This window comes from Anopheles gambiae, chromosome 3, assembly GCF_943734735.2.
Source record: "Anopheles gambiae chromosome 3, idAnoGambNW_F1_1, whole genome shotgun sequence".
Classification (NCBI taxonomy): domain Eukaryota; kingdom Metazoa; phylum Arthropoda; class Insecta; order Diptera; family Culicidae; genus Anopheles; species Anopheles gambiae.
This window is the reverse complement of record NC_064602.1, coordinates 72,248,557-72,263,898: the sequence shown is the minus strand read 5'-3', so window position 1 is coordinate 72,263,898 and position 15,342 is coordinate 72,248,557. Positions and strand designations below refer to the sequence as shown.

Below are 15,342 nucleotides of genomic sequence, written 5' to 3'. Positions count from 1 at the left end.
TGAAGCGATCCGTACGTCGAACTGCACCTACATTAACCAGGGTGCATGGGGCCCGATATTTACACGATCTATTTACACACACGCCTCACTGTTGCTCAAGTTCCGGTATTTTCCACCTTGTTACCGATGGATAGAAAATACATAAAAACAAACACACACAAACACACACAGAGGCGCAGAGACACGAAAAAGACCTACATTCCGTGTACATCTCGCTGACACCATCGTCATGCTTCGGGAGGCAGAACTAACCTCTCACCCGGGTACTGCTCCGGAACCCTTTCCTTCGCCCGGTCGCCCGGTGCCAACTTTCCTTCCGTTCCTTCCGTTAGCTCCGGTCGGTACCGATCGCATCGCAGCGCAGTGCACCCATCCATGATGATGGTGATCATGCTGGTGTGCTGACATAAATGCATCTTCTTTGCCATCAATTTTCGGAATTGGGCTAGCGAAATGCGAGCAAGCATCGTCTTCGCGACGTGCCGGGCGTTGCTCACGTTTGTTTCCTCCGCCATGGTTCCAAGCTCAAGGCTTTTTCCCCCGTGCGCGTCGGCTGTTACCCTGGCTCATGCGATCTTTGCCGGTGATCATTATCCGCCCTACGACCCCTGTCGCTCAATCAACTCAGCCTGTGGGGCTGGAGAGGTGTCTGTGGCAGGGAGATAATAAATTATTTACGCCGGTACGGATCGCCTCAGAATTAAGTGGGTCATGCTACCCGACAGGAGGGGGTCGATATCCCCCGCCGGCCGTGTGGGTATGTGAGGAGAAATTTTAACACGTGCCACGTCTCGTCCCGCCTGCTCGCCCAACAATATTACCTATCGTCCCGCCGATAGTGGTACACCATCTTGCTTCTCGCTTTTCTATTAACGCATACCGCCAGCCGCCCGTGCGCTAGCCTGTGCTTTGGATTAAATTGCAAATTGCACCACCATTGCGCTAAATCGCTCACGTTTTGTTCATTGGAAAATGGACGGGGTAGCGGTGCAAAAGGGGAGCGAGTGGGAGCCGGTGATCCCATAGCCATTAACCGTGACCCCATGAGCACGACCGCGCGCGCGCCGGACTCCTTCGGTGTGTATGTAGCTCCAACAACATCAGCAAATAAAAAAGAAAACACCTCCTCTCCGGTGAACGAAAAAGGTTGGTCAGTTTTCTATTTTCCTTGCCGTGCCCCATAGACGCTTTGATCGAGTTAAGTTGTGTTTTCCTTTCCTTTCTTTTTTTGATTTGTTTTGTTTTGTTTTAGTGTGTGTGTGTGCCGACGGTCACCGAAAAGCGTACCCACATTAATCGTGACGCCCATACGTGGGCGTTGATCGGGGCTGCGTTGATCGGACACAAAAGGGAAGAAACCTCACTACCAGCCAGAATGGCGAAAGAAAGGTTCAACGTGCTCGAGTGGCACTAAAAAACTATGTTTTGCAGGGCGTTTCTTGCTAGGATCGGGCCTAGAGTGTTAACACGATTCCTCGGTAGGCTAGTTAATTGAAATCCTAAATCAAATTCGTACGTAATCTGATCGGAAGGAAATAATTGAAATTAAAGGGTAATTGATTTTTCTGTTTGCATTTTCTTGCCGTTGGGAATTCAATAAGGAAATGCGTTTACTGCATTGCTTGTCAATTATTTGCTATCTAATGACAGCGCTAGAAAGGGATTGTTATAATGAGTAAGCAAGCAAACGATTAATTTAAATGATAATAAAGCGTCAGATTGAGTGTTTTGCAAGTATTTCTCTATTAGAGAACAGAGTTTTTTTTATTAAATGTTCAAAATTGATAGCAAAATCTGTAAAAAAAATCTCTTAAAAAAAGCTTGTGAAAAAAGCGATGAAAATTAGAAATATAATCTCTTTCATCCTGGTCATGGCACCAGCAATAATACTTTTTTTAATAATATCGATCATATTTCATATTCATTTTTAAAAAACATTCAGGTCCATTCTATTGTCAAAAAATGTCCACCAGTCTTGTGAATAAGATACAATATTTCACAAAATTATTCAACTGGAAAGCCCTGCCTAATCCTGGCATGAGACCGGGCGAGCTCTCAGACGGGAACACCAGTTTTGCTGCAAACAATTTCCGCCCGTGCTTTCTATTGAAAATAGAGCCATTAAACGGGTTGAACCCGCTACAACCCGATGGGATTGGCCGACAATCACAATAAAACGCTGTGCAAAAAAAAAAACCCCAGACTCGCATGTTCAAATAAATCCGATTTAGATTTGTTAGCTTCCTGTCACCGTCGTCTCGTTGTTAGCACGCGTTCGGTGGCCGAACGCTTGGGGTCCGATCTTATTATCTAAAGCCTCACCATTTACCGATGGCAGTGCAGTCATGCGTAGGATCGTTGCCGTTTGATCATTGCTCTTTGTTTTGCACATTCCCCAGGGGGGGTAGGGAAATAGTTTCCATTTCCGGGATTGGGTTGAAGAGGCCGATGTATCTTAATTTCTCGAACACTCTCATTCATACGCAAACGGTGAATTGGAAGCGAACGGATGCGAATTTGTGTTTGCAAATTTGCGCGCGAAATTCGATGTACAGTGTACCGTTAAGTGCGATGCTCGGTAGCGCAGTTGAGCTAGTAATTTTGTGTGGCGGAAACAAACGTAAACAAGAAGCAACGCTAAGAACACGTGTTGGCATTAGAAATATTGTATTTTTTCCTTTCTTTTGCCATTTTACCGCAATATGTTTCCCAATTTTGTAGTTAATTCACACTGAGCATTCTGCCGGTATTGTAACAGAAAGCTTCTCGAGCGTAAGAATGACAGCTAAAGCAGGAAGAGAAGCAGCCAATATATACACTGCTAAACGTGTTCTACGGCGGGGGCTGCATGAATTATAACACATTCTGTAGTTAAAAAAATCGCTTTTGCAACTTGTATGAAATTGATGAGATGGATATTCATTTGGTTTGTTAACTTCAAGTGATGCTTGTTAACGCCAGCGGCATAAAATTACAATTAAAAATAACGAAGCAGAACATTACGGTTGAGCATTCTGTCAGCTTGAGTTAAGCCTTGTTATTACTTGATAATATTACTTGATATTTTATTGTTATTACATGCTTTTTTAAATTTGCATTTTTGTGTTTTGTGTTTTGTGAAAAAACAGTTGCAAGTTGTGTTTTCTGCGGGAGGCTTGTCTGTAAAATTATTCTTATCAAATTGTACAGGAAATCATTCGAAAAACATTAAATATTCCTATGATTTAAACAAAAACATTTAACTCCTTGACTGCAAAAACTTAAAAATAAAAAAAATATAAAGAGTCAGAAAGAGAGAAAAAGAGAAGTATAAAGAGGGACAGAAAAAGCGAGCGAGAAAATTAAAAGAAATAAAAGAGAACAAAAAATAAATAAAAATTAAAAAATATGAGAAAGAATAAATAAAAATCAATATTATCCATGACGCACAAGTATTTTTTATAAAAATGACTAAAATGCAATATTGAATGTATTATAATACTCTCATTAAAAAAATATAACAAAATTGAATAAAATTATATTGTTGAAGTAAAAAATTTAGTTCTGGGCCTTTATATTTAAAGGAAATGCGAATTTTCCCCTGAAATAGAACAGATTCTCCTTATTGCCGTTCAATCTAATTTCAAGAAAAATAACATTAACACTTCAATTCTTGGCACCGTAAGCAATCGAAACCGTAGACCTAATTTTCGCTCGCATTGCAGTCTAGTGCCGGCGCCGTAACCTAATTTCCACCTTTCCATTTATGACAGCTTCTCCCGCGTACTCCCACTGCACTCCTACCCTAATTGAAGTTTCGACCAGATCGTATCAAATTATCGAGTGGTATGGCGGGGTGAAAAGTAAAGCGCAGCTACAGCAATTCCTGCACGTGATTTCCTAACCTCGCACAAACATGCACACCCGTATGCAGATGATGTATGGAGAAACCGCCCGGCTCAATAATGGGCTCTAATTTGCACCGAATAATTTCCTATTACTTGCCCGCAGCTTCGGACGGCTCCCGGTTCGTGCGTGGAAAGTGCTTAACACTGCTCGGGCCAGCGGGATTGAAATGTGGGTTAGTGGGTGCGTAAATGAGGAGATCCATTGCTAGACGCGAGGAACGCACGCCGGCTAATTGACGCCGATAAATCAGTATCAGATTCGTTCTTAGTGGCCGTGCGCTAGATCGGGGAGCCGCAATTGTGACCTAACAATAACTTTATCCGATGCCCGGTAACGAGTTGGAAGTTCCGTTGTTGGAAAGTAGTTTGGAAGCTTTCAGATCGTGGCTCAATTTTTCATGATTTTCTTCAGTTTTTTTGGCATTAATAAACTTTGTTTTTTAATAAATGATCGTCACTAACAGAACCATTTCTTCCGTTGTTTGCCCCACTCATTCCAGATCGAAGACCCGCTTAAGCGGATACAGGAGGAAATCAACGAGGTGACGCGCCGGGAGCAGGAGCTGCGCGAAGGTCACCGAACCGGCACCGAGGAGCGGAACGGGCTGGACCTGAACGATGACAACCTGTCGTCGGGCAACTCGGACGATTCGGGCCTATCGCTGTCGCCAACGCCGGTCCACTCGCCGTCCGTGTCCAACCTGAAGGACAAGCTGGAGCAGAACGGGAAGGAGATGGCGCACCAGCGCCGGGCGGAAGAGCAGCAGCGCCGCGCGTTCATCTTGCCGAGCCCGAAAACACTCACACGGGCCCGCTCGACGCCACAGCTGTTCCACACTTCGACGCCCCCGAGACGCTTCAACCCGAACCCGAACCATCGCGGCATCATGCAGAAGTTTATCGCTTCCCGGGGCCGGCTGAGCAAGCTGGCGGCGAACGGTGGCGCCGGGGGCCACAACGGGCCGGCTTCAGCCGTGCCGCAAATGATGACAAGCATGGTCAGCACGAAAGCAGATCCGATCGTGGTAGGTTTTGTTTCATTTTATTTTGTTTTATTTGTTTCGCAGGAGGTTTTCTAGGAGGGCTGGGAGAAGATGAAAGTATTCAAGAGGTTATTTAGGTTCATTTCTTTCTTTGTGCGGATTAGTTTTGCCTCTTTTATGTTCTGAGTCCAATGTTCGCATCAGAGGCGATCGTATCATTTTGCTCTGCATTGGGTGGTCTGGTGTTTTGGTAATAAATAGGATTTGGCAAACTGGTGATGTAATCAGAAGGGACATTAATCTTTTTTTCTGGACTGACGTCGCTGTATCTTTTCAAACGTCATATTATAATTTAGTCGTACGAAGATCACGATCTTCCGAGGTCTTAAAATGTTTCGTGAGCGTGTTTGCTATTTTTAAATAACTGTAAAAGTATTAAAAAATAAGATGAAGAAGAAGAAGAAGAAGAACAAGAATAATTAGAACAGGAATAAGAAAAAAAAGAAGAAAAAGAAAACGAAGAAGAAGATAAAAAAGAAGAAGCAGAAGAAGAAGAAAAAGAAGAAAAAGAAGAAAAAGAATAAGAATAAGAAAAGGAAAAGGAAGAAGAAAAAGAAGATGATGATGAAGAAGAGAAGAAGAAGAAGAAGAAGAAGAAGAAGAAGAAGAAGAAGAAGAAGAAGAAGAAGAAGAAGAATAAGAAGAATAATTAATAGAACTTGAGAGATTTTAGAGTTTTGTACATCGTTTCATACAGGCTTTGAAAATGAGTTATAAGAGTGAATTCTTCCAGTGTTTAGATACAAAAATCGTGAAAATACTAGGTAGAGTGAGGTCGTGCTTAAACTTTGTGTTATTTGCAGATCAAATTCCAGCTTATTCAGACTCTTATGGACATCCAAATTATTTTTGATAATTTAAACATCATCAGTAAATACCCGATAGCATCAGAAACGAAACGAGACGCCAAACAGTAAATTAATAACTTCTTTCCTCTCTCTCCTTTCCCAGCCTTCGGTCGATCTGAGCCGCTCACATCTGATGATCCTGCCGACGGCCATCTCCACACCGCCCACCATCGAGCGGGACTCGAACGGCAAACCGATCCGGCGTGGCTACGTCCCGGTGGAGGAAAAGATCCAGCGCGAGCTGCGCGATCTGAAGACGCGCGAATGCGAACTGAAGCGAATCCGCAAGCTCAACCGCAACGCTTCCCAGTCGGACCTGTTGGACATGAACTATGATGCGTAAGTTGGACCAAGAGGGGCAAGTTGCAATGTGGCAGCACTGGAAAGCTCATCACACGAAACCACGCTTCCCATTGCAGGTTCGAATCGAGCGAGGAACTCTCGGACGAAGACAACACGGACGAACCGATCTATCCGCTGGCGAGAAAGCTACGGTCGACCAAATCGATCAGCGAACTGTGCGACGCCCTGACCAACTCTAGTCTTTCGCCAAGGTACGATAGGCAGCGATTAAGTGGGACTAAGCAAAGCAAAGATGTCAAAACCGTAAACTGATTCCCCTTTTTTCCAACCGTTTGCAGGGAAACTCCTTCGCCACTGTTTGAAAACCGCTCGACGCGTATGGGCACCGGATGCGGTGGAGGCATGCGACCGGCAATGTCGCTGGCCCAGCTGTGCGATCTCGACCCACAGGAGGCACCTTCGTCGCACAAACTGATCGCCCAATGGGAAAGTCTCATCCAGCAGAAGCAGCAGCGATAGATTGACGGGGCGAGAGGGAAGAATCATCCCGAATCCCGCGCCGTAATATTGTGCGTTAAATAGTATCAGCAAAGTGAGCAGGGTTGCAGGAGGGAACGAGTCCCGAGTCCGGTCGACCCGAAATGAAAAGTTAACTAATTTAATGTGATGTGTTTTGTTTTGGTTGCGTTCAGTTCTACATTCCGTGTGCAAACGTAAACAATCGTAATAGTTTAGTGAGGGTTTCGGTTCCACTTTCCATCAGCTGCTCTTGCCTTTTAATATGTTTTTCTTTTTTCCGTACTAAGCCACGATTTGTTAATTTTTCCCATCAATTATAAACGGCTGTTTTGCTTTTTATTTGTCACTTTAAAGAGCTTCAGTTTCATTTGCTAAATTTTTACGCTTACTAACCTGGCCGTTTTGTTTGAAATAATTTATTTGCTACTTATCAGAAATTGCATTATCAGCGTTGCATGCGAGTGAGTGAAACAGTTAAAAAGTGGTCACTTGCAGAAGCAAATATTACAGAGTTGTTTTATAAATTATTTAAACAGGAATAAGCAAAAACTCAATCTAAAATTCTTCAATAAAACTGCTTGAGATTAAGTTTCCTACTATCAAAAAGCAAAGTAGATAATTTTGCTTTTGTCATGAAGATGTCACTTCCTTACATAATCCTACGTTAAAGCGTGTTGGTCGAGACGCTTACACGAACCTACCTAAAGCTGAACTCATGCAACAAGAAAATAGGCTCAATCTTATCGTAAGACGGTAGTCGCTAGGAGCTTGTGTATTATATACTTATCGTGAATGTTTAGCATTATGCACAAAACATATAGTTGTATTAAGGAGCGTTAAAAAAAAACATTATATCGTTTATACTTCCATCGGTTTGCAAAGATATAAGGAATGTTGGTCGGTACTGTTTTGCTAGTATGTAATAGTGACAGAATAGCTGACAGCTGGAGAGGCAAATTGGAGACATTTTTTTTTTTTTATTTTTGTCAGCGAGATTAAAAGAGTGTCCGTATCGAGCGTTTTCGTACGTTTATATGCTTAATGTGTTTATATTTATGCGTTTTTCTTTTGTTTTTTCTTCTTTACCATTACCGAGCTAACTGTGCGTTAGTAATGGACACACTTAAGCAAGGATAATAAAATGAAATAATTTGAAAATAAAGTGCTTCTGCGATGTGCTATATCTAAGAGTGTTTGTCATTGTGTTTGAGTTCCGGTAGGTATTGCGTATAGCTATCAACATGAATCTAAATTTCTTTTGTCATTTTCATTAACAGCTGAGAGATCCTTTATTTATTGAGAAAATTAAAAAAAGACAATGCAGTTTGAATTGTTTTACAGTATTTTTAGATCATATATCATATCTGTGTACCTCTGTATGAAGCTTTATGACCTCTGTATGAAGCATAGTTTTTAATGAAAATATGAAAAATACATTTCTAGTACCTAAAATCTCCTTCAATCATTGAACATTCTCAACTAAGATTGTTTAATATCATGCCTTCGTAAAGCATTTCAATTTTTTTGCAAAAATAATGTATATCAGATATTGAATGTTACAGACAAACACAATCTTCACTATGATGACACAACATCATTGTTACAGAGTAAAGCAGTTCACTCTCATACATAAAGATATATTATACTTACAGATAAAGATATACTTAATATTTATATTAACTAAAATTGGGAAATATTTTAATTTTCTTTTTTCGCATATTTCGTATCACACAATATTCTGTGAAACAAGTATACTTTTAGAAAAACTTGTGCAGTTTCGTAAACAATTAAAACTGAATAGTAGAGATTTGTGATGATACTTTATTTATTTTATTAGTGTTTTACATAACCAATAAATTAATTTATTTATTGAATCATATCAAGGCAAAAAAAATCTTTCTATTTTAAAAAAGCGTTATACTGACGAAATAAGACAATAAAAATCAAACAGAAAAAAGAAGTTGATTAAAGGTACTGATAATAATCCGGCTTATCAGTCGAGATGTAGAGTTGAATATTGCGAGAATTTGACAGTTTTGAAGAAAAGTATTATTAAAACAGTTTTGCAGTTTTCTGCTCTGAAAAGATAAGTACTCAAATAAGTTTAAATTATTTAGAATATCATTCAATCACCATTAAAACCAAATTCGATGGACCAACATAAAAACAAACTATAATTCAATCAAATTGGATTATAAAATATAATTTTCTTGATCATTAGGATCATTAGGAATTTTTTGCTAACGTTTATATTTTATACGCATATTTTCAAGTCTTCTCCGAAAGTTGATCTGGCGATTTTCTCATCTGGAATTCTAAAGAAACTGATATATTTCAAATAACAACCAAATTTCTTGACTCGAATCGAGTAAATTAATAGAATTAGTATTAAATCGAATCAACGCACTAGACTCCAGATTTTTATCTAATCTTTAATACTGGACTATTCATATCATAACAGTAGCAATATGATGATCCTAATGCAAAAGCATGAATACATATTTAAAAAAGGACATGAATCAAAAGGACTTAAATCATATTTACAAAAGTGGCCAAATTTTATATGTTATTGAGTAATGACGTAATAAAAACTTAATGGAATTAAAAATAAAGCTCGAAGAACTATGACAAAAGATCGTTTAAATATCGACCACAGTCCAGTTGATCATCCGGTGGCATAGACCACTGTTCGACTGATCGTGCAAAAGGCGTTACGCTGTGTAACAGCTGTTATTTTATATCTCTCCATCATTACCATCATCACGAAATGAAAACTCTTAGGAGTCATCCAATAATTGCGTAACGCTAAAACTGAAAATTTCCCCCATAAAAACATAAAAATTGCGTAACGGATTGTAACCTCACCCCTCAATATTTTGCAATTGTTGCAAAAATAATTTGCGATTGTCCCCAAAATCTGAGATTGTCCTTTTGCTACTGGATGTTTTTTTGTGAATTATTTTATGTTTTACTTTATTGTGGTACATTCACATGTTGGAATTGAAACAAGATAGATCGTATGATCCGTCCTCCTAGCAATGAAGAATATTCAAAGAATATTTACGAAAGTCATCAAAGTCACGAAAACCTGTTTAAGCCAGCATAATTGCATTGGTTGTTAATTCAAGAAGAATAAGCACTGTGTAGTACCCATTTTCTTATTCGAAAAATCGTTTACAAACATTTTGGGTTACGTAACAATAGATTAACTCCCTCCTGCATGTTACAAATCGTATCGTTTGAGCACCCCCCCCCCCCCCTCTCCCTTCTCCCTATCCGCGTTCCATTATTGACGCCTTACTCATCTCATAAGGGACTTCCTGTTTCAGAAATATGTCTTAATTTTATCTTAAAAATTTAAATAAAAATAAATAAGACCGTACAGCCTTCTTGGAAGATAATGTTTTCATTAAGTGTTTTGTGTCCTTTAAGGGCGCATAACATATACATTGTTAGCATGTGTGACAAAAAGTGCAATCTTGAAATTTATTCCGGAAAAAATGGATGAACAGGAGTGTCAAACCAAACAGAACGTAAAACTCATTTATATTTTTATATCTAGACTCAAAGACAATACACAAAATATCATTGTCAAATATAGATATCAAATGCAAATCTTTGTAGAAATATTGTTCAAATTAAATTGTACTTTAGTGAAACTTCAGTTAAAATAACCTCCCATAACATTACAACAAACCAAAAATGCCATAGACACCCTGTGCCATCGCTGCAGCATAATCTCACGCGAGAGAAAACGCATATGCGTTGTAAAGAGAAATGATCGGCTCTCTCCTTTTCCGGGGTACGTTTGAAATTCCAATCTCTTTTTTAAAAGAAAGAAACAGTTCAAAAACTAAGAAAATCAAAATTTTAACATGTGATAGAAATAAAACGATTCATTGGAGGTAACCATATTAACCTCCCAAAACCATCAGCATGCCGCAAACGGGCACGCATCATTGAGCAAAGACTCAGCAGCATCATCATCGGAGCGAAGCGGAACTGAACCTCTCCCTTAACGTAATTGCCTACTGCTGCTGCTGCACAACGCAAAAACGCAATCCAAGTTGCCTGGAGCAAGAGCGAGAAGCACCGGTCGCCGAAGCACTGCGTCTCCATGGATGGGTGCGGCGACTGCGTGTAGGTAACTGTTGATTTTCTTCTCACCTCAGCAACCCGCGCGCGGTCCGCGGGGGGAGTTTATAAAAGCAGCCGCCCGTGCCAGCGGACGACCATTCTCTCATCGGTTTGGAAAGCATCCTGAACAGCTATTCCCAAGCGCGAGGAAGTCATCGTCGGTAGCTGCACACCAACTCTTCATACAGTTTTGTGAATTTGTGCTCTTCAAGAATCAAAAACTCGCTTCATCATGGTAAGTCTAGTGGAGCAAAAGGGTAGAAAGACGGGATAAGTGTAAAAAAAACGGTGCCAGTGACTCATCGGAAAATTACGTGTGACAGCTTGTGCAATCAAATTTTCCATTTTATGTGCATCTCCAGAAGTTAGTTTATTTTAAAGCACCAATTCTTAGTTAGAAATGTTCGTCACCCAACGGTAAAAAGTGGCCACGTTCTTAATTCATCCTCTATTTTAGGCAAAAGTGCCTCGCTTTGCTCCACCAAACTGTGTACAAAGAGAAACGAAATCCACTTCCGATGAGAAAGTACCGTTTTCTTTTCGTCAAGCCTCCCCCCCACGAAAAAAACAGTCCAATCGGCCGTTTTCGATGCCAACCCTTGCGCTTTCGTGGCAGTTTTCCGTTCCATCAAAGTTTCTCCTTTCACCTGGCGCGCCGCATTTTCATCGCCGCCGCGTTCCGCACCAATGACTACTTGATCGAACCATTTCTCTCTAACTCTTTTCTCCCTTGTACCTTTCCCTGGTTTCTTCCATCAGCGTGAGTGCATTTCCGTACACGTCGGACAGGCCGGTGTCCAGATCGGTAACGCCTGCTGGGAGCTGTACTGTCTCGAGCATGGCATCCAACCGGACGGCCAGATGCCGTCGGACAAGACGATCGGCGGTGGTGACGATTCGTTCAACACCTTCTTCTCGGAGACCGGAGCCGGCAAGCATGTGCCACGTGCCGTGTTCGTCGATCTGGAGCCGACGGTCGTGGATGAGGTACGCACCGGCACGTACCGCCAGCTGTTCCACCCGGAGCAGCTGATCACCGGCAAGGAGGATGCGGCGAACAACTACGCCCGTGGCCATTACACCATCGGCAAGGAGATCGTCGATCTGGTGCTGGACCGCATCCGCAAGCTGGCGGACCAGTGCACCGGGCTGCAGGGTTTCCTGATCTTCCACTCGTTCGGTGGCGGTACCGGTTCCGGCTTCACCTCGCTGCTGATGGAGCGTCTGTCGGTGGATTATGGCAAGAAGTCGAAGCTCGAGTTTGCCATCTACCCAGCGCCGCAGGTATCGACCGCCGTGGTCGAGCCGTACAACTCCATCCTGACGACGCACACCACGCTCGAGCACTCGGACTGTGCGTTCATGGTGGACAATGAGGCGATCTACGACATCTGCCGCCGCAACCTGGACATCGAGCGTCCGACCTACACCAACCTGAACCGGCTGATCGGTCAGATTGTGTCGTCGATTACGGCGTCGCTCCGCTTCGACGGTGCCCTCAACGTCGATCTGACCGAGTTCCAGACCAATCTGGTGCCGTACCCGCGCATCCACTTCCCGCTGGTGACGTACGCGCCCGTCATCTCGGCCGAGAAGGCGTACCACGAGCAGCTGTCCGTGTCGGAGATCACGAACGCCTGCTTCGAGCCGGCCAACCAGATGGTGAAGTGCGACCCTCGCCACGGCAAGTACATGGCGTGCTGCATGCTGTACCGCGGCGATGTGGTGCCGAAGGACGTGAATGCGGCCATCGCCACGATCAAGACGAAGCGCACGATCCAGTTCGTGGACTGGTGCCCGACCGGGTTCAAGGTGGGCATCAACTACCAGCCGCCGACCGTGGTGCCGGGCGGCGATCTGGCCAAGGTGCAGCGTGCCGTGTGCATGCTGTCCAACACGACGGCCATTGCGGAGGCCTGGGCCCGGCTGGACCATAAGTTCGATCTGATGTACGCGAAGCGCGCGTTCGTGCACTGGTACGTCGGCGAGGGTATGGAGGAGGGCGAGTTCTCCGAGGCGCGTGAAGATTTGGCCGCGCTGGAGAAGGATTACGAGGAGGTCGGCATGGATTCGGGCGATGGCGAGGGTGAGGGTGCTGAAGAGTACTAAAATCCCTTCCCCCCAAGGAAAAAGGGCAGCTTTGCTCTGTGAAATGGAAAACATTTCCCACCCCGCACTCGATCGCGAAGACAAAAATGCCGGTTTTCTCCATTTTGAAGCACAAATTCAAAATTCCCAGAAGAGGTTGGTGTGCATTTTAACTTAATTTATTCTCTGTTGATGAAATAAAACAATTCCAACAAACAACATAATGCAAATTGTGTTTATTTTACTAAAATTCCTTATATGGAATTATAGTCGAATTTCGTTAAATGAAAACCGAAAAAGTCCCTCTGAATTCCAAATGTTGGTTCAAACTAAGACATGAAGTCATTGGGTGTAGAATATTTTATATCGCTCCATGGTCGAAGCGCACAAAGAAAAGCAACACACACACAAAAAAGCAGACTGACGTAATTGTCAATACCGTTGTCATGCTGGTTGCCATCTAAAATCCCACCCCAAATCCACTCCCCCATCTCTCTGCCCAAATTGGGCCCATCGATCCACATGTTTTTGCAACTTCTATCACGTTTCGGGCTTCAACGTTGGAGTAAAAACTATCGATCGCCGCGATGACATCAGGTGAGCAGGTAAGTGCGGCGGCCAGTTTCGGTGTCATTCGCCCATCGCGTGCAGCAATATTCAACGGTTTCACACGCATATGGCGCCCCATTTCTTCGTACCATGCGACTGTGCGGACGGGGGTAAAAAATATGGGACTTTTCCTTCCGGTCCGGGGTTTTTTCTTGCTTTGCTTTTGAGCCTCCTTTATGTACATTAAGGACACGATGACATAATGTTAGGTATATCCTGTATCCTTTTGTGTGGAAGGCAAGATTGTTGTTGTTGTTGGATCAATTATCAGGGAGCAATGCACTCTAACGTTTGAAGACAAGTTGGTATGCAAGGCAACCGAGTCCAAAGTGGCAAACAGATGGTCTGCAGGGGCATTCTATGTTGCTGTGGTGAGGTTTTCAATACGCGTTGATCGGCGTATTTCCAAAAACGATTCCAATTTGTGTCGGGTAAGACGGATGGCGCGAGAGAGCGCGTGATTAAATATGCAAGAAAGTCATTCATGGTTAGATCACATCCGCTGTTTGCCTCAAAACAAATCCACTAACATGCGGCAGGTTAATGGAGAGCGTGGGATGCTTTACCCATTCACTTGGCTTAAGTAGGTAAGCCTCTCGGGCGGTCTTTAGCTATTACGGAAGAAGTTTGATTCCAAACGGCTCTTCCCACAATTTCTGGGAGATTTTCATGGCGTTATTTTTAGCTTTAGATTCACGTCACTTTTGGAAGCCATGGGGTGGGAACAGCACCATTGAAGGCTCAGTTGTGCATGTGCAGCATAAAACGAAATCTTCGCGACACGCCGCCTGTGGTGGGCTATAATTAGAGCAGCTCTGTTTCCTAAATAGGGAAGAAAGGCAGTCCAGAGATAGATTTGTTCGTTGCGCTGAACGAACCGCACAAGCATTCAATTCAACAGCACCGCGCGTTTGAGAAAACATGACCGTGTGTACTAACGAACAACGACGGAGACATGTGCATCGTTTTTGGAGAATATGTTTTATTGCTCAAAATTAATATTATAAACAATTTGTTAATAAATCTGCAAACAAAACAAACCCATCATGGTTTCGAATTTTGGGTGGATTGGGACTAGTCGACAATGTAGGAGTGGCTGAAATAAGACTTATTCCAGAGTGACTAAAGTGTGGATTCTGGCGACTAATGCGAAGTTGGCCTTTCTGGCATCAAAAAAATCATTTAATTAAAGATTAAGATACTTATTTTACCTTTCATGTTTAGGTGGCTTCTTAAATTAAATATAATATATTGCTTGAACTGGTTGACCTTCGATTCTCTACCTACTATTGAACGTTTTTATATGAAATTGAAAAAAAATCTCAACTGGCTATCAGACTTTTGTGAAACTTTCAGAAATTAGCTTTTACACAAACATGCATGCTTTTTGATTAAACTGTCAATCAACTATCAAGCGTTCAACTAAAAATCAGGCCAACTAAAAACTATTGAATCCTGATTTTAGTGAATAAATGAAAAAGTATCATAATTGAATAATTTAAATTAATAATAATTTCTTGAATATTGTGAAAAATACTCACCTTCCTAGAATTTTGTTAAAGGTAATATAGTTTTTTTTATTTAAAGTTAAACTGATGGGCACTTCAGTCCAACTAGTGTTGGGGTAGCACAGTGGTCGTTACTTGATTTAGAGCTTTCGTCGCTGAACAACAGATGGCGCTAGTGTCGCAACTGGGTATTAAATTTCGTTAAATAAAATTTTGAAGCACGAAAAGAACAATCAGTATTTCTCCCAATTTTGTGTATTTACTGAATGCATCATAGATGTAAAATATTAATTACATCATTAATAACACACATTGTGTCGTTTTCTTCAATCTACCTTCACTAAATTGAAAAAAAAACTGAGGGGAACGGAACTTACAGAATGAAACATTTTTCATGATA

The 15,342-nt window shown here is 42.2% G+C and overlaps 2 protein-coding genes across 2 annotated transcripts in view; both read left to right on the top strand.

Moving 5' to 3' along the window:
* LOC4577649 (uncharacterized) overlaps positions 1-7,788 on the top strand; it is a 31,227-nt gene extending 23,439 nt beyond the window's left edge. The window contains exons 2-5 of the mRNA XM_061656103.1: positions 4,388-4,912; positions 5,882-6,117; positions 6,198-6,332; positions 6,420-7,788. Coding sequence (XP_061512087.1) covers positions 4,388-4,912; positions 5,882-6,117; positions 6,198-6,332; positions 6,420-6,600 — 1,077 coding nt within the window. The 3' untranslated portion in view covers positions 6,601-7,788. The remainder of the gene's footprint in view (positions 1-4,387; positions 4,913-5,881; positions 6,118-6,197; positions 6,333-6,419) is intronic.
* Positions 7,789-10,811: 3,023 nt separating this feature from the next.
* On the top strand, positions 10,812-13,049 carry LOC1270985 (tubulin alpha-1 chain). The gene is made up of 2 exons (XM_309723.5): positions 10,812-10,972; positions 11,497-13,049. The coding sequence occupies exons 1-2, from the start codon at positions 10,970-10,972 to the stop codon at positions 12,844-12,846; spliced, it is 1,353 nt and encodes a 450-aa protein (XP_309723.5). The 5' UTR covers positions 10,812-10,969; the 3' UTR covers positions 12,847-13,049.
* The last annotated feature ends 2,293 nt before the right edge of the window (positions 13,050-15,342 follow it).